Genomic DNA, 18,820 nt, shown 5'->3' on the forward strand with positions numbered 1-18,820 from the left:
CATAGGGCATTTATTACCCCAGTCAAACTTTCCAAATCTAAAAACGGATTAAGCAATAGTTGTTGGACCTGTAATTTTGCCCCGGCTTCCTATGAACATATGTTTTTTAGCTGTCCTTTTGTTTTTTCGTTCTGGCAAAATGTTTGGGTATTCCTTAAACAAATATTTTTTTATCAATGTTTCACTATCTTTTTTAAATATTGTCCTTAGTAGACTTGCCTTTGAAGGCCAAAATGAGTTTATTTCAGGGAAATTATATGATCTATTCATAACTATTGCTTTAGAACTTATAACAACAAATTGGAAAAACTCACGTGCACTGTGTGCTAAAGGTTAGTGGAACAATATTTGCAATATACAAAATCTAGAACATTGCATGGCTAATTCAAAAAATTCTGTTCAAAAGTACAATACTAAATGGTAATTGTTTATCCACTATCTTAACTACTACAATGTCACATCACACGGCACATAAAAATGTCTCTTCCATTTTCATTGTACCTGCCATTTTTATTAATTGTAATGTTGTATTTCCTAAGGCATTTAAAAATGTATAGATGTACTTAATTACCCTCTTCCCCTTCCCCCTTCCCAACATCTGATCCCTCGTCTGTCTCCCCCATGTTCGTCTTTTCTTTTGCTTATCAGCTGTTCTAAAAAATGCTGACTTTATTGATTATGATATATGCCCCTTTATGTTTCTCAAGTGTGTTTATAGTAATTCATTCATCAATAGCCCTGTTATCTACTTTTAGGCGTTGGTTGCAGGCTTATATAATCTTGTATCTAACTTAATATTTGCTTTGTTGTATTTCTTCTTGTTATACTAATGTCAAATAATATTAAACAAAAAAAAAAAGAATCTGGTGTGCCAGAGATAGTCTGAGCTAATGAGAGACAGACTACTGATAGTGGCCAATGGAGCCCTTCCAGGTGACGTTCTGGTTCTAAATACCTGGTGCAGATTTCCCCAAGAGTCCATCATTGATTATATCTACATTGACCAAATATTTTATGCAAAAGCAACAAGATTTGAAATTATAAAACAAACTCACAGTGAATATGAAATGATGACTCTAACCTGGCATTGGAACTCTACTCTTATCGAATTATTTACGACTAAATATGAGGGCCAATAGATTTTAACTGGTGGCAGAAATTGTTTTCGGTGGTTTGACTCCACTCTACAACAGCTAAATAAGTGTATCATACAGAATCCATTTTTCCCAATGAACATGTGGAATTATTGGGTAACCACTATGTGGCAGCCCTGCAACTTTTCACCTTACAGCCATCCATGTCGACGAGAGAGATATATAAACAAAAACGCATCTACGATCCAGAATTACGGAATAGAAAAGCAGTTTTCTGCAGAGATTAGACTGACCCGTTTCCTTTCGCCAAGCAGAAGATTACAGGCTCTCAGACAAATAAAAACTAAATATAAAAACTAGATAAGGGCCAGTAGAGCCTTACTATTTTAAAAAGATGGAGAGCTAATGTTTGTGGCTATTGCCTCCAAGAATTCAGCGGAAACCTGGAACTTACTTAATTGCGCAAATCATCTTACTCAGACGTCCATTCAGATTAATGGGGTCTCTGAACAACAATGGCAGGATAACTTTGCAACTGTATATGCGTAGCAAGATGTTCTCTTCTGATCACACCTCTGTTGGTATTGACAACTGATCACAAAGTCTGTATCTCCACGTGTCGGAGGAAGATATACTGTATTTCATCTAAAAATCCAGTCGCTCGAGAGCCCCTGGACCTGATGGATTAAACAATGCCATGTTCAAGGAGCATCCAGAAGCTTGGGCCACAATTCTATATAACATCTTTACCTATATAGTAAAAACAAGCCTTTTTTCCAAAGTCATGACTCAAATCCATTATTGTTCCAATTTACAAGAAAGGTGACTGACATTGCCCCTCTAACTATAGGCCAATTGCCCTGCTTAAGGTTCCTGGCAAAATATGTGCCCGCTTTATCCTGCAAGACTTCAATGACTGGACAACGAAATCTGAGTCCTGACCCCTTCCAAACGGCTTCATCGCAGGTCTACGCACGGCAATCAATCTCGTGACAATCACAGCCTTGAAGATGAATAGTCTTGCACGACACCAGCCTCCCTTTTTAGCTTTTGTGGCTTTTCGATCTGCCTTTGACTCCGTCTCTAGACAGCTGCTGATGACCAAGTTAGTGAAAGCAAATTGTCCACCTTCCATAAGAGCTCTCATTGAATTGCTACATACCAATACCTCTATTCAGGTACGATTGACTTAAGGTGGATCTCTGTCCACCTCTATTCCGACGTATAAAGGATTGAAGCAGGGCTGTGTCCTTGCATCAAACCTCTTCAATTTCTATATCTCAGATCTGAAGAAAAAGTTTGTTAATATTTTGACAGATGCTCCAAATCTAGGATCACAGTTAATACTGTGGTTACTATATGCAGACGACCTGGTGTTTTTATCGAAAACCCTGAAAGGCTTACAGAGATTAGTAAATGTCTTCGACAACTATGTTGTGGAAACCCCTCTACAAATAAACTTGGATAAGGCAAAGGTCATGTGCTGCAATAAATCGCAATCTGCTACTAAATCAATTTTGGTCGTTACATGGCTCTAACCTTGAACGTGTGCATGAGTAGATCTATCTAGGGGTCAATACAAATAACCGAGCATGTGACCTCCCATATTTGGCAGCCATTAGCAGTAAAATGTGTACGGCTATCTCCCAAGAAAGAGTGATACATGCCAAATATGGCAAATTCTCCTGTGTCCTGCTTTTGATTTTTTTCAATTAGAAGACCACCACAGATGTTATATGGAGCTGAAAGAAAGAATGTTCTCTCAGAAGTCTTCTGGCTCCAAATTTGGGGGACGTTTTGTAGGCGAGTTTTTGAATTTACCTCAATGTGTACCAATGGTAATGATTATATTTGAATTGGGTCTGATCTCGCTCCTCTGCATGTATAACTGGAAGTTAAGTGCATTGTATAGAAAATGCCTTTTGAAGCCTAAATCAGGTCTATTGTATATACTAGCTTCATATGTGCGATCGTCAGATCATAGGTTCATAACTGTGTGGAAAACTACTGTCACCAAAACATTGACTGCTGCTGATATATCGTTGGAATCTTTGCTGGGTAATCCATCTGCAGAAACTGCTGCAATTTGATTGAATGGAAACATGACAAACATATTTTATAGGGATTTTAAAAATAATCCCTTTAATAATAAGAGATCAGTTGCTCGAACCCTACCTAGCAAAGTGTCCACCTTTTCTTAGAAATGCCTTCCTGCAACTAAGACTCGATCTGTGGTCGACTAATGATTTATTGGCAAGACGGAGAATAATTGACAAAGAACAAAATATGTTGTTTTTGTAAGCATCCAGGCGAGCCTGAAACTGTAAAACATTTGATTGCAGAATGTACAAAGCTCAGCAACAAGCGCACCTTTTACCTGAGAAAACACTTTAAACATTTCAAAAGTGTTAATTCAGAAACCCTTTGGTGATGTAGATGTTGTATGAATCTAGGTTTGCTGAGAATTGCAACAATCAATTTTCTTGGTGCGTTACAACTAGACTGATATTCGGTGTTAAGTGATGCTCTTTTACCACTGGATGTCGGACTATATGCACAGCATGTGATTCTAAGCAGATTAAAAAGCATCAGAAGACTTGCATTACTCACCGTAATAGCATTTCTGATGATTGTATCTGCTTAGATTCACATGCGCCCACCCGTCCTCTCCGCTCGGGTGGAAGGAACATAGACGTTTTACTACTTTCTCTCTCTTATGTACTCACTCACAATAGTCATTGGACTCCCTCATGGCAGAAAAAATACAATCGGCGGGACCTTGACACGTAAGGGATTTTGGGGACACTACACGTCACGTTAGGGATAGTGTTAAAGGCACGCCCATGTCGATGTCCCCTTTCGATTCTCGAAAGACAAGATGCAGTACTCTGCGGTAACCAATGGATGTCGGACTATATGCTGGCGAGACAACCACCTGATCTTCCCATTGTCGCTGGCCTGACACCACTGGCTGTTGAACCACTCTTGAATAGGACGCATGCGCAGACACGCGTGAGGAACTAAATAAATACAGGACGTCATCATTCCTAACAGTCGCATGGCTTTGCATAATGTCACCTCTCGACCGGCTACATATTGAGGGATCTGAAACAGCATGTTTTGAACCCTCTAATTGGAGGGGAAGAAGAGGCTGTCTTCTGTCCGAATTAGAGCCCCTATGAACTGTTTGACTTGACTGGGGTCTAGGCTAGGCTTCTTCTCGTTGATGGAGAACCCCAGGCTGAATAAGAAGTCGATCGTCTTTTGGGTATTCAACAGGCATGTTCCGTAGGAATCCCCTGTTAGAAGCCAGTCGAGGTAAGGGTAAACCGAGACGGATTATCTGCGCATGTGCGTTGCTGCCACTGCCAGTATAAACACCATTGGCGCTGAAGCAATGCCAAAGGGGAGTACTTTTAATTGATAGTGCCTGTCCTCTATCATGAACCTTAGGTAATTTCTGTGTGCTGGTAACATTGAAATATGAAAGTATCCATCTTTCATATCCAGTGTTGCCATGTAATCCCCCTGTTTCAGCAGAGGGATTACCTCCTGCAACGTGACCATGCAATACTTTTGAGGTTTGACAAATTTGTTTGCTGGGCGCAAGTCTAGCACAGGGTGCATGGAGAGATACTTTTTGGGTACAAGGAAGTACACTGAATAAATAGCCTAATTTACCTTTAGAAGAGGGACGACTACTATGGTGCCCTTTTCCTGCAGGATCTCGACCTCTTGCAGCAGGATGCGTAGGTGTTCCAGCGTCTGGATTTTGGTGGTCTGAATTGGGGTGGTCGGCAAAACTCTATGCAGTACCCGTGGGTGACGGTCTTGAGCACCCATTGGTCTGTTATCCCCTCCCATGCATGAAGGAAAGATGTTAAACGCCCCCCGACCGGGAAGGCATGGGAGGGGGACCTGGATCTGAGGGTCATTTCTGACCTGTGGCCAGGGAGCCTGTTGGAGTGGAATTCCGGCCCCTACGCTTGCCCACACAGTTGTCCTCTAGGTGGATACGTGGTGGTGGTGTTGGACCCTTGTCATGAAGACCAGTTGTTTCTGAACCATACTGGTTTTGAGAGGAGCGAGATTGCCTGATAAAGGAGCGACGAGAACCACCTCCTCTTTGTTGTGAAGGCCTTTAGGTAATCCGGTTTAAGGTTTTGAGTCTCTCATGCTCCTTCTTAGCTGTCTCAAGCGCTTCGTCCACAGCTTTGCCAAATAAGTTGGTCTCCTCAACCGGGTTGTTTATTAAGGCTGCTTGTGTTTCAGGCTTAAAGAGTTCCTCAACTAGGCATGCCGTTTAAGTAGTGTACCCTGGGCCAAGGTTCTTCCTGCTGTTTCAGCAGCGTCTAGAGTGTTTTTCAGAATGTTGTGGTTGATTTGCTTGCCTTTCGATACAACTGCAAGCAGTTTGGCCCGCATTGGTTCTGGGACCTCTTGAAGGACCTATTGCAGCAAATTCCACTGCACATCTGAGAAGCTAGCCAACAGAGTAGTGTTGTTGGCTATTCGGGTGGAGAATGCAGCAGCAGTCGTGACCCTTTTTCCCAGTCCATACAACTTTTTGCCCTCTTTGTCAAGTGGTGCCTCCCCTGTAGACAGGGGCACACCTGCCATCTTCCTTGTAGTCGTAACTACCAGGGAATCTGGAGTGGCGTGCCCTTTAATCTAAAGGGGGTTGGTAGGAGAAGGGCGAAACAACTTCTCTACCCTTGGATTAACCACCCTGGTTTGGGCTGGAGGTACCAATGAAGGCACTAGACGTCTCTTAATATAGCTCAGTAAGGGAATGGCCTGAGTGGCACAAGGTTTTTTCTTCAGTATGTCCTCTACAAAGTCTGAATCTTGCACAGCCTCCTGTGTGGCGATTTGAAAATGTTCAGCCACCTTCTTTAAGATGGCGTTAAATGCCATTTGATCATCCACAGGTAAGGCCTGACAGGCTGGGGTGATAGGAGGGTGAATCCATACACAGAATGTCAGGGTACGGGGTAGGAGTAGGGGGATGCCCAATGTTGATTATTAACTGGATGACTGTCCTAATAGTCCATGGGATCAGCAGGATCATCCCTAGGGTCCCCAAATGTCTCATCCTGTATATAGGTATTGATAGGCACCTCGTCATCTGTAAGGTCAAAAATATTATGTTCATGAGGATCCTCACAGGTCCTCTGAAACTTAGCCATAGGCGTAAAAGGAAGTTCCTCACAAGGCCTCTTGGGAGCAAGCCTCTCTGAGAATTCAACAAATTTCTCCAGTCTGTCCATACACCCCTCAAACTTCTCCCTGGTCCATGATGATGAACGAGGGGAGGAGAGGGATCTTCTTGACTAATTCCCTCTGCAGAACGTCGAGATTTTCATTCTAAAGTCTTGCATAAAGATACAGGGCTTTCAGAGCACTCTTTTCGAGGCTCTGGGCGGTGTGACGTGTCTTCAGACACGTCTCTAGGCCGTTCTTTCTGTTTCAACGTCTGTTTCGACAGTTCCTTTTATTTAACCGCAGAAGTGATCCTCGCAATACTATCGCTGATGCTCGGGGCTTCAGGAAGGTGGAGCCGGTGGCTGTGCGGTGGATTTCGACAGCACTGGGGCCTTAAGTGGTGTCAGAGCCTTTTTTCTGAAGCGTTACGACGGCCGTGTGTGATTTGCTGCTAGCACCCTTACTTTTGGATTGCCCGGACGCATGCCGCTGACGCAGTTGCGGGGAGGGCTGCGGATCATGTGGATCAGCTGGCAACGCCGAAATATCCGACATGCCCGTTAGCGCTTTGGAGCGCTTCGACTTAACTGCCGAAGCAGAACCGTGGGTTGTGTGTTTAGTGTGGGAAACTGGTGCGTCCCGTGTCACCGGGATGTATCGTCCCCATAGCAGGACTCGCGTCGTGCCTATCCAGGCCGGGGAGGCACACTGCAAAATAATTTTCCACAGTAAGGTCAATGGCCTACGAAATGGAGCCTTGGTCATTGCTAATGCCTTCGTAACACTCTGCGGCTGTGGCGGCAGGGGAATTGCTTTCGGCCCGAGACATACTGTAGGCTGTCCACCGCTTCAAACCTCGACGCATGAGGGATTTTGGGTACACTGCACGTCACGTTAGGGATAGTGTTACAGGCACGCCCGTGTTGACGTCCCCTTTTGATTTTCGAAAGACAAGATGCAATACTCCGTGGTTACCACTGGATTTCGGACTATATGCACATCATGTGAATCTAAGCAATTACAATCATCAGAAATGCTATTACGGTGAGTAATGCATGCCATACTCATCTAGAGACTAAGCTTTTTCATTGATTGTTAGGTAAGACTTGCACAGAACTGGTAAATCTTCCTGACCTGATTCAACCCCAGAACGTTTCGCTTTATTAGTGGGATATTTTTACATAATACCTCAGTGAGTGGGAACCTTTTTCAACACTCACTTAATCTTTAACTCTTTTTATGGGTGTCATTTTTAAGACTCTCCATAGTGTCTTTTTAAAGTTATCCTCTTAAACAACGTATTGGCAATAAGTGCCTGTTGTTGCTGGGTTGCCCTAGCGGCTCCCCTTTTAACTTGCTTGTGCTAACCTTAAGTGAACTACAGTTCCCAATGGTAGAAAGGATCTATGGATCCCTTTTACATTTTTATTCTGTGAAGCCAGCACACCCCACCTTATGTGGAGTGCTGGGGCGATACAGTTTTAATGTGAAAGGGGATACATTGTAACAATTCTGTTAGTGACAAGCTTACCTTCAACGGCTGGTGGCAGTGATACCTTGTATTAATTTGGTGCACGTTTACAGCAGGCTGTGTTCATAGCTGCAGTGAAGGGACCTAAGGGTGTCCATTTGTACCAAAATGGCTCCAGTCTTCTTTTTTATTTTTTTTGCCATTTCAGTGTTTCTTGTCGTTTCTTGTTCCTTCCCCTGACATCCCGGGTGGGAAATTCCTTTGTGTGTTTTTTTTAATATCTTCGGTGGGAGTCCTCTGGACTCCCCGCCCAGGCTCCAGTCTGTCTGTGAGAGCAGGAAGTGGGGGAGGAGTCCAAAACTCCCCAGCCCTTTGTCTTACGCCTTGCTTGAATGGGGACAAATCGCAGTGGGGAGCTGGCTGTTATGATTGGACAACCAGACCGCCCCTTGTAAAATGCGGGTAGAGAATGCAGAGGTTTTGTTTTAATTCCTTATAAATACTGCAGACCTGGAAGCTGAAGAAAAGTCAACCGCTGGAACCGAAACCGAAGAGGAAGATGAAGGAAAAGCAGCTGAGACGATTTCCAGCGACCAGAGAGCCCTGCTGTGTAACTAGACAGCTATAGCCCTTCCTTCCAATTGACCTGGGGACTCCGAAAACGACGACCCGACCCAGAGCTTGGTGAGACCCACTAGACTCGAGAAGACCTGCATTTTGTGCCATCCCACGCGTTTCTTAGACCTTGCGTTGTCGCAATACCCCAATACCATGAGACCTCGAGCCATCGTGCGGTCTTCCAAATTCTGAATCTCGCTGAAACTTCGTGGGCATCCTGGTCGATCTCCAGAGACACGAATCGAGTCTAAAAAGTCCCCTCAACAGAGTGCTGGACCTTTGTAACAATGAAAATTCAACCGCAATGTTCTGTCGTCTTCTGTGCTCCTTGAAAAGGTGCCAAATCTGCTGAACTGCATTCAGCCGTGAGGCAAACCTTGCCTGGAGCCTTCTTCATCGATCCCTGCTGCAAAGTCCCCTCTGAAGTCTTGTTTTCAGTCACCACGACAAGGAATCCACTGACCGGGTATTTGGCTACAGACCCTGAAGTTCTCCAGCTGCAAAATCTTCTACAATGCTGAGGTACTGTGTTGTCTTGGGTATGTACTTACCTTAAGCCTGTTAGTATTTCTGTGTAGCTGCGGGTTGGTTTCTGTGATGGGGAGGCCTCTCATCCAGTGCACCCAGTCCCACTGCTAGAATCCTGCTACGGTGTCTTCTGCGAAGCCCCTGGACCCTCTTCTAACTCTGAAGTGAAGTACTCAACATGTTTGCCCAGTTTTCCTAAGAAACTCTGACTTTTGCTACTAAAGAACCTATTCTGACACTGCCTGTTGGTCACTAGTCCCAGTGACCCCCCCCTTCTGCCACTAAGAACACTCATGCTCCAAGAATTAAGGGAAAGACTTTAAAGAGATTGGGACTTCGGCCTAGAAAAGAAAATAAGCGTTTTAAAGTTACTTACTTGTAAAGAGTTGGTTGGTAACTGTAATTCTAAGAGTGAACAGTTACAAACGTTATTACTGATCTTGAATGTCTGATGCACTATTCTTAAAAGTATGGTTAACATCTTTCCTTCCTTAGCAACTGTTTTGCCAGTTTAATAGAAAGTAGATGTTAAGGTATTTTACTCTCCTGTGATTAGTTTGTGCGTCTTCCCAAAAGTAAAGTGTTGGTTTCACCAGATTAGTCTTTTGAGGGTAATTGTATGAGTGTCCCCCAACTGGGTCTTGCTTCCCCTGACTTGTTGCTAGCCTGTCCTCAAGTCTGTATTAGGTTGTTGCCTACCTAGAATAACTTCGAGTCATTCAGTAAAGTGTGACATTGGGTTTTACTTTCCCCTTCATTGTGAGGTTAATGAAGTAGGTGGTGGGTTTTACTTACCTTGTGTTGGCTGTGTGCACCATCCAAAAATAAGTTACAAGAGTTACTGCTTTCCTCAATCTGGGGTTCCCTGATTTCAAAAGCACCTGTAATTGAATATTACATCCTTAGGTTTTACTCACCTAGTAACTGTGTTATCACCAAAGTAGTTATAGGTTTTTACTGCACCTAGAATAAGTGTTTCACTATTCACCAAATATTGTCCAGTTGACTGATTAAGTGATTTGTACTGAGAATCATTATACAACTGGAAGGGTCTACTGCCCTTGCATTACTGAATGTAATTGTAAAAAGTACCCATTTGTTTTTAATCAAGAATAGGCTTGACCTATACTGAATGGGTATGAAAAGGTTTTGACTTCCCTAGAACTACTGTTCAAATAAGGTCTGTACTTGGGTCTGTGTACTTTCAAGTATAGTGTTGTGTTTTTATACTGTGATTTCATATAATGTTTTAGTGCTTACTTACCCGTAGATTTATCTGGGCCTACCTGTATTTAAATAAATCCTTTATTTTTTACAATACAAAGTGTTTGTCTTCATTTGGTTCATTTGTATTACAATTTCACTTGTACTGATTCTACAGCCCTCTCTCCCTCTTAAGATAAGCCTGGTTGCTCTGTCTGCACTACCGTGTACTCAGGTGGTACAGCCTTATACTAAGAGTGGAGTCTTGTACTTCCTCAGTTGAATGGTTTTACTAAGTAGTTGGACTTGAGAAAAACGGTCCTAACAGTGATTGATAGACATGTCTTTCTTGTAAACAGATGTGTTCAAATTCTATGTATGTGCTCCTTGTGTTTATTGAAGAGCATTATTTTTAACAACTTTATTTTGATATTAGTTTTTTTATTGTGTGATTTATTTGTACTAAGTTCTGTGTATAAATACGAATTGAAAGTTTGACTAATCAGCTAAATCAATAAAAAACTATTGGAAAAAAATTAATCTATTTCACTTCCTCGATTCATATTTGGGATATCTCTTATTGAATGGATGAAGATCATTGAACACTCTGTTTTTATAAACCTATGACATGTCTGTTTATTTCTGTTAATCCTCCCATTACTTTTGGGTTTTACCAGTTACACCGTGTAACTTGCCAAGACATTGCACTTAATGCAACCTCTGGTCCAATGGGCACACTTTCACAATCTCTGTTTCACCATCAAACAATAGATGACCATTTGCATTGAGTACAAAGTTGCCTTAATGTTTTTCGTCCTTCTACAGGGTTTTCATGGACTCCAAGCCCTCACTGCTGAATCCCCCTGGCACTGTTCTTCTTGGGCCCTCCATGAAGCAGATGTCGATGGATCTACAGCAGCTTCAACATCGAGCTGCCATTATACCACCCATGGTAGGTATTGAATGTCAAAGCATCCTCTGTGCTATTCTGTATACCCCTTTAATGATTGGCTTTGAAGAACAAGACTATTGTATTGATCTTAAATAATGCTAATTTCGAATGGATTGTGTCCTCCCACGTATTCATCATCTTTTGATAATTCGTTTCGCCAGCTTCGCTGCATCGGAAAAATGTTTTTGGCAGAGGTCGCTGTGCTCGAGGTCGTGGCGTCGAATGTCCCTCGACGGGCTCCGTACCCTGTTGATGTCACCGCTGGTATAAATGGCTCGAGCCGCGCCCATTGGCTTCAGTTCCATTTTTCCGATTGCTTCGCAACTCGTGAAAGGCGCGTTTCAGGATTTTCTATCGAAAAAATGTCTTCGACTCCCAAGACGGGGTTTAAGAAGTGTAGCGATTGTGGATCGAAGATGTCCATCACCGATCCCCATTGAATTTGTTTATGGTGTCTGGGCTCAGACCACCGAACAGGCGACTGTGGTTCTTGTCAATCGATGACTGAAAAGGCCCTCCGTGAGAGGAAAAGTAAGTTGGCGGTGGGAGGCGTTAAACGGCTCTTCAAAAGCCTTGTCAAAAAAATATAAAAAATCATCTGACTCTAAAGAATCGGAATGCCGTAAAAGGCACCCGAAGAGATCCCGATCTCGTAGCAGGTCGAGACGATCTGCTTAGTCTTCCTCAAAAAAGCACAAGAGGAGACAAAGATCTGCATCGTCATCATCCGATTCGTCAACTGAATTGGTTCGATGCCCGACTAGATCAGATTCCCCATCTAAATGGGAGAGCTTTAGGAAGTAAATGTTTGCAGGTCTTTGAGAACGTGGCCTCAACCCCCTCGAAGAAACCGCAGAAAAGTCAGACCCCGGTTGCTCCTTTGGACGACGCAGGGAAGTCGGGAACTACAGCAGCCAAACCGTGTAGTACCCAGAAGTCTTGAGTCGACAAATTGTTGAGAGACCCTCGAGGATCGAGTATCTCGCCGATCCCTCATAAAAAATTTAAATTATCGAAGTCGGGTGCAACTTCGTCGACGCCATTGGCGCCGACGACTACGACGTCGAAGCTTACTTCATCTTCGACTCCTCTGTCGAAGGCTTCCTCGAGTGTCGAAGATTCCTTCGAAGGCCACCTTGAAGAAAACTCTGATTCCATCGACAATTCATAAGGAGGAAGAAAGAAGCTTTACACCTTTACCAAGATCTGACTTTTTTAAGTCCATGTCTTCCATTTTTGAGGAATCTTGTTCAGATGAAGAGGAAATTACTCCTTATGGAGTAAAATATGAAACTAGAAAAGTTCCAGAGCAACTGGTAGATACTCAGACTAAAATGAGAGACCTGTTTGAAACTCTAAATTCTGCCAGTGGTGTGGACACATCACCTGAATTGGAGTTGGCTGCACCTGATCCTGCAGATCATGCGGACTCAGGGTACAGGAATCTGATGAGTAGGGTGATTATGTGGGTTGGGGAGGAGCTTCCCCTACGTTTGAACAGGATGACATGACGGATATTATAGTCAGAGGCCCTCGGAAAGATCCAATTCTTCCCTTTCATAGGGCATTACAAAGAACAGTGGAGAGAAACTGGGAGAAACCAAATAGCATTGCTGCAATAGACAACAATCTACCAAAAAAGTACAGAACTTCGTCTTCTGATCCAGAATATCTCAGTAGACACCCTACTCCAGAAAGCTTGGTTATTCAGGCAGCTAATACATCCAGGCAGACGGCATACGCAACCATACCTCCAGACAGGGAGGATAAAAAGGTTGATGCCTGGGCTCGTAAGGTTTTTACTTCGAGTAGCATGGCCTTAAAATCTACCAATGTAACCTGTACCCTGGTCAGGTTCACACATACCCTGTGGGAATGTATTTCGGCGGCGGCTGAACATATTCCGGAAGGCGAGGAAAGGGAAGGATTCCTGAATATAGTCCATGACGGTAAGGCGGCAATGGGGGAATGTCTCGAGTCTGGACTGGATACTGCTGATAGTATCAGTAGATCCTTGGCTTCAAGCACAGTACTACGCAGATTTGCGTGGTTGAGGAAGTCGGGGTTTGCACCGGATGTGCAGACCAGGCTTCTCAACATGCCCTTTGATGGCTCGAGGCTGTTTGGTAGTAAGGCTGATGAGAGCCTAGAAAAACTACAGACCTCGAAAGCGGCAGCAAAGTCCCTTAGTGCCTCTATGCGACAGCCCCAGAGACCCTATTCGGGCACATCTTCCTGGAGGGGTCGTCCTTTTCGATACTACTCCTCAGTAGAGGAAGAGGACAGGCCTTTCAAAGGGGCAGAAGAAATGTGACTCGTGGTGGACGAGGAAAGACGACAAAGCCATCTTCAGGAACGACATCTATGTCCTCAGCCGCTCCTGCAGCCGCCTCCAAATCTCTCTGAGGTCTTATCTTAGAAAACACTAGTGGGAAGCATGATCTCTCAGCATCTGAAAGAATGGCGGGGCATTACTTCAGATGCTTGGGCACTGGAAACAGTAGCTCAGGGTTACTGCCTTCCCTTCCTAAAAAGACCACACTATCATCCACCGGGAGCCAGCTCGACCAAGATTCCAGACCCGCTCCTTTGGCAGGAAGTTATAACCCTGCTAGAGAAAGGTGCAATAGAACATGTAGCTGTAGCGGAGAGGAACAAAGGCTGGTACTCCCCTCCCACCCCCCCTTACTTTCTCATCCCCAAAATGGACGGAGGATTGAGACCCATCTTGGACTTTAGAAAATTAAACAAATTCCTCAGGAAGGACAAGTTCAAGATGGATGGTAACCCTTTCTCAGATCCTTCAGGCTCTCCAACTCCAAGGCTGGTTGGTGTCATTGGACCTTCAGGATGCTTATTTTCATGTGCCAATCCATCCCAAGCACAGAAAATACCTGAGGTTCGCAGTTGGCGGTCCTCATTATCAGTTTCGAGTTCTGCCATTCGGGCTGACCTCCGCTCCAAGGGTTTTCACCAAGTTCATGGCAGTTGTGGCAGCGAGTCTCAGGAGAGGAGGGATTCAGGTATACCCCTACCTGGACGACTGGCTAATCAGAGCACGTTCCCCAGAACAAGCTCAGGAACACCTGTCGATCACCTGCCACTTCCTCCACAACCTGGGCTTCTCCCTCAATTTCAAATCCCACATGATACAATCCCAAAAACTCCAGTTTATCGGAGCAGTCTTGGACACTTCCTCGGGCAAAGCCTCGCCGCCCGAGGTGAGAGCTCTCCACATCCAGCAGATGGTAATAAAATTCCAAAAAGCCCAGCACCTGCCGGCCTTCGATTTCCTGAGGTTGCTCGGCCTCATGGCATCCTGCATTTTTCTGGTGTCAGAGGTCAGATTGAGAATGAGATCCCTCCAATGGGCCCTCAGAACTCAGTGGTCCCAGTTCTCGGGAAATATGTCAGATCTTCTGCAAGTCCCGAGCGCAGTGGCTCAGGATCTATCATGGTGGACTTGCAAAGACAACATTCTCAAGGGAGAATCTTTTTGGCAACCATGGCCAGAGTTAACAGTAGTGACGGACGATACACTCACGGGGTGGGGAGCACAAACCAACGATCCGACAATCAGCGGACGTTGGTCTCCATCGGAGTCCAAACTACACATCAACCTTTTGGAGCTGAGGGCAATCAGGCTAGCTCTGAAGGCCTTCCTGCTCTCCGTACAGGGAAAGAATGTCCTGATAATGACGGGCAATACAGTGGCCATGTACTACCTCAACAAAAGAGGAGGCGTAGGATCACTACCTCTGTGCAGAGAGGCAATGCAGCTCTGGTTCTGGGCAGTACGAGAAGGAATCGCTCTATCGGCAGTTCACCTAGCTGGAGAGCAGAAGACGGCGGCAGACGCTGTGAGCAGGCAGAGCACAGTCTCCCACGAGTGGGAGTTAGCTCAGGAAGTCCTTCTGGAGATCTTCGCCCTTTGGGGGACCCCTCAGGTGGATCTATTCGCAACCTCGGTGAACCGAAAGTGCGATCAGTACTGCTCAAGGGAATTTCCTCCGAGAGGAGCTCTGGGAGACGCGTTCGTAGTGAATTGGGATTTTCCCCTGCTGTACGCGTTTCCTCCAGTCCCCGTGATTCCTCAAATAATCAGGAGGTTGAGAAAGTTCAGGAAAACCATGATTCTAATTGCCCCGGATTGGGCCAGGAGAACGTGGTACCCGGACCTTCTGGACATGTCCATCTGCCCTCCAGTACGTCTTCCACAAAGAGAGGATCTTCTCTCGCAAGAGGAAGGTCGGGTTCTCCATCCTAGAGGTCAACACACTCAACCTTCATGCATGGTTTCTGAGAGGTTGAGATACAAGGATTGGGACCTTCCGGATGACGTAATGGAGATTTGACTTTCGGCCAGGAGGCCAGCAACAAAATATTTGTACCGGTGTCGATGGAATAAATTCAGTAACTGGTGCAAAGATAGAGATGTGGACCCTTTTCAATGTGGCACACCAGTGGTGCTTTCTTTCCTGTTACATCTAGCCAATCTGGGGCTCCAGATCGGAACAATCAAAGGATACATGGCTGCGCTTTCCATTTTTAAGCGCACCTCGGAAGACGTTTCTTATTTTAAAATATCATTAATAATACAATTCCTGAAAGGACTTACAAATGTATATCCACCAATACCATTCCATGTTCCAACTTGGGATTTGAATTTAGTTCCTAAATTCTTGACATGTAAACCATTTGAGCCTCTGCACTCATGCCCATTGAGGCTTCTGACAATAAAAACTGTCCTCCTAGTGGCATTAACATCAGCCCGCAGGGTTAGTGAACTACAGGCTCTCATGTAAACCTCCATATACTACTTTTTATAAGGACAAAGTAATTCTAAAGGTTAAACCATCTTTCTTACCGAAAGTAGTTTCCGACTTCCATTTGTCGCAGAAAATTGTTTTACCAACATTTTATCCTCCTCCTCATTTGGGAAAAGAAGAGGAGAGATTACATAGGCTGGACCCTAAAAGGGCTCTCAGATTTTACATTTCAAGAATGACAAAATTACGCCAAGACGACCAACTTTTTGTGGGATGCACAGGTCGTAAAATTGGGTTTAGCGGTGACCAAACAAACCATATCCCGCTGGATTATTCTAGCTATATTGGAATGCTACAGACTAGCGGGGAAAGACCCTCCGGATGGGCTACGTGCTCACTCCACAAGGGGAATGGCCACTTCTGCGGCTTTGAAGAGCGGAGTCCCGGCAAAAGATATTTGCTCAGCTGCAACTTGGGCATCAATACATACTTTTACCAAACATCACTGTTTGGATACCTCATCCTCAAATGAGGGTTTATGTGCCAGAGCAGTACTTCACTCTGTACATGAAAACAAAAACTAGTACTCCCGCCTCCAGATTGATCACTGCTATGGGAGTCTATCACAAGATGAGGAATACGTGGGAGGAACATCCAGTCGAAAGAACGTTACAGTTGGTAAGTAACTTGTTCTTCTGGAGGATATATCTAAAAGGTTGTTCCATATTTCTATTCTTCACCAATGAAAGATGTGGTTTATTTTAGGTTTTGGAACATAAAAGAAGTTATTCATTCATGCGCTATCTATTATCTGGTCATCTAGTGGTTTGATACTGAATGGTCTTTGAGCATCTTTCGGATGGTGTCTGTATCATGTTGGCCGAGGTACAGAGTACATTACACATCCTCAACATCTTCAGATTGTGTGCATTTGGGTTCCAGCAGAATGTGTTTAGCAGAAAGAATTCTGAAAGTGTACTTGCTTTGATGGATTTTCAAAATCTGCCCTTTAAACACATTCTGTAAGGCGCCTCTATCGTGCTGAATAGGAAAAGACACAGATGTCTAGCCAAACACTCAAGGAACTGTGAGTGAGCATTATGGCTTAGACTTAGAGTGTTTGTTGGTGAAGGTTTCATTGAGCACACAGAGCATTCTTAATCAAGCTAGGCAGCAGGCATACAAAAACAGTAACATTTTTTAGAACTTTAACTCTTAACAATCAAAATAACATGCTAGTAAACTAATTAATGTACACTATCAATAGCTTTACATCCACCTGGGGTTTCTTTTATAAAAGAGCATCAACACTTTTCTTTTCAAACCGTTAGGTCGATATGATAGAACACTATCATAGTAGGACAAGTGAAGAAAACAAAGATAAGTAATAAACCAGTTAGAGAATAGGCAAGTAATTCAAAGAGTAGAAAAATAGAATACACAGTTTTATAAAAATATATTTGTATACTTAATTTGTCCTTCCCCTTGCTAGAGGAGTTGTGACTCTTAGGATCCTAGACCTGAAGTCCCGAAGTTAACCCTTTGCAGGTAGCTAGGAGTCTTTTAAGGTTGAAAAAGCGTTTGGCAAATTCAACATGTAGGTGGTGGTGTCTCGTAGTAATGCAAGTGTCCTGTATAGTGCCCCTCTGCCAGTATTAGCGGCCTTGCTTCCCTTGGCTCTATAAGAAAAAAGGGGTGGGGTGCCTTAATGGGACAGTGGGAGCCGGCTATAGCCAAAACCAGGGTTCCTCATATAATGGGCCTCGCAAGGTTATCCCAGAGGCCAGCGCAGAGGTCGCGGAAAAGGGAGAGGATCCCCCACCAGAGGTGGAGGAACATCCTCCAAGCAATGACAACACACAGCTACTAGTCCCCTCCCCAGTCGGGGGGAGAACCTCTCACTTCACCCACGCATTGGAGGGGATAACATCAGACAAGTGGGTGTTATCTACGGTAGCAGGAGGTTACTGCATATAACTCCAGGGAATCCCATCAAACCTCCCCCCGCGACAGAAAAGACCATCAAGAGAGGAACAAATCATTTTGGTGGAGGAAGTTCAAGCTCTGCTCCTCAAGGACGCCATCGCAATCGTGCCGTACAACCAGGTAAACAAGGGTATTTATTCAACATACTTCCTTGTTCCAAAGAAAGATCTAACCATGCGCCCGGTATTAGACCTGCGCCTTGCGAACAATTTTGTATGCCTCAAAAATTCCACAGGACAACGCTACAAGGAGTAATCCCTCTGCTAAAACCGGGGGAATTATATGGGAACATTGGACATGAAAGATGCTTAGTTTCAAATTTCAATGTTCCCCGCACACAGTAGATTCTGGCGATTCAAAGTAGCAGACCCAGCACTACCAGTTCAAAGTGCTGTCTTTCAGGATAGCCTCGGCTCCAAGGGTATTCACCAAGTTACTAGCAGTGATGGCGGCGCACCTTCGCAGGAAAGCAATCCCAGTGTAACCCTATCTGGACGACTGGCTGATCCCGGGAGAATCCTACCATCTTTGCAAAATAAACACGCAAAGAACCATAGACTTTGTTTCCAATTGGGCTTCTCAATAAACGAGAAAAAGTCAAGTCTGGTACCAAACACATTAAAACAGTTCCTAGGGGCTGTGTTAGATACAAAGACAGGCTTAGCCTTTTCATCCATGGAAAGAGTACAAAATATGCTTCGGCAAATACCCCAGTATCAAGCCGGTCTTCAGATGAGCGTACGCAAAGCTATGTGTCTGCTAGGCATGATGGCATTGTGCATTTACCTGCTCCCACACGCGTGCGTGTGCATGTGACCAATGTAGGAATGGTTGGCGAAACAATGGTTTCAGGCAAGTGGTATGTGGGACGATCTAATGGTTGTTTCGCCTACACTGGTTCAAAACCTACGCTGGTGGTCAAGAGAAAATCTGCACAAGGGGAAACCGTTCCACGAATCGGAAACGCTAGCGGTCGTCGCAACAGACGTGCCAC

At 44.4% G+C, this 18,820-nt stretch overlaps 1 protein-coding gene across 7 annotated transcripts in view; it reads left to right on the top strand.

Annotated features, from left to right (window-relative positions):
- Window positions 1–18,820, top strand: part of NCOR1 (nuclear receptor corepressor 1) — a 2,268,409-nt gene that overhangs the window by 995,405 nt on the left and 1,254,184 nt on the right. For all 7 annotated transcript variants that reach the window (XM_069615218.1, XM_069615220.1, XM_069615222.1 and 4 more), the window contains one exon: window positions 10,945–11,071. In XM_069615218.1, coding sequence (XP_069471319.1) covers window positions 10,945–11,071 — 127 coding nt within the window. The remainder of the gene's footprint in view (window positions 1–10,944; window positions 11,072–18,820) is intronic.

Source organism: Ambystoma mexicanum, chromosome 9, assembly GCF_040938575.1.
Source record: "Ambystoma mexicanum isolate Mex_15411 chromosome 9, UKY_AmexF1_1, whole genome shotgun sequence".
Classification (NCBI taxonomy): domain Eukaryota; kingdom Metazoa; phylum Chordata; class Amphibia; order Caudata; family Ambystomatidae; genus Ambystoma; species Ambystoma mexicanum.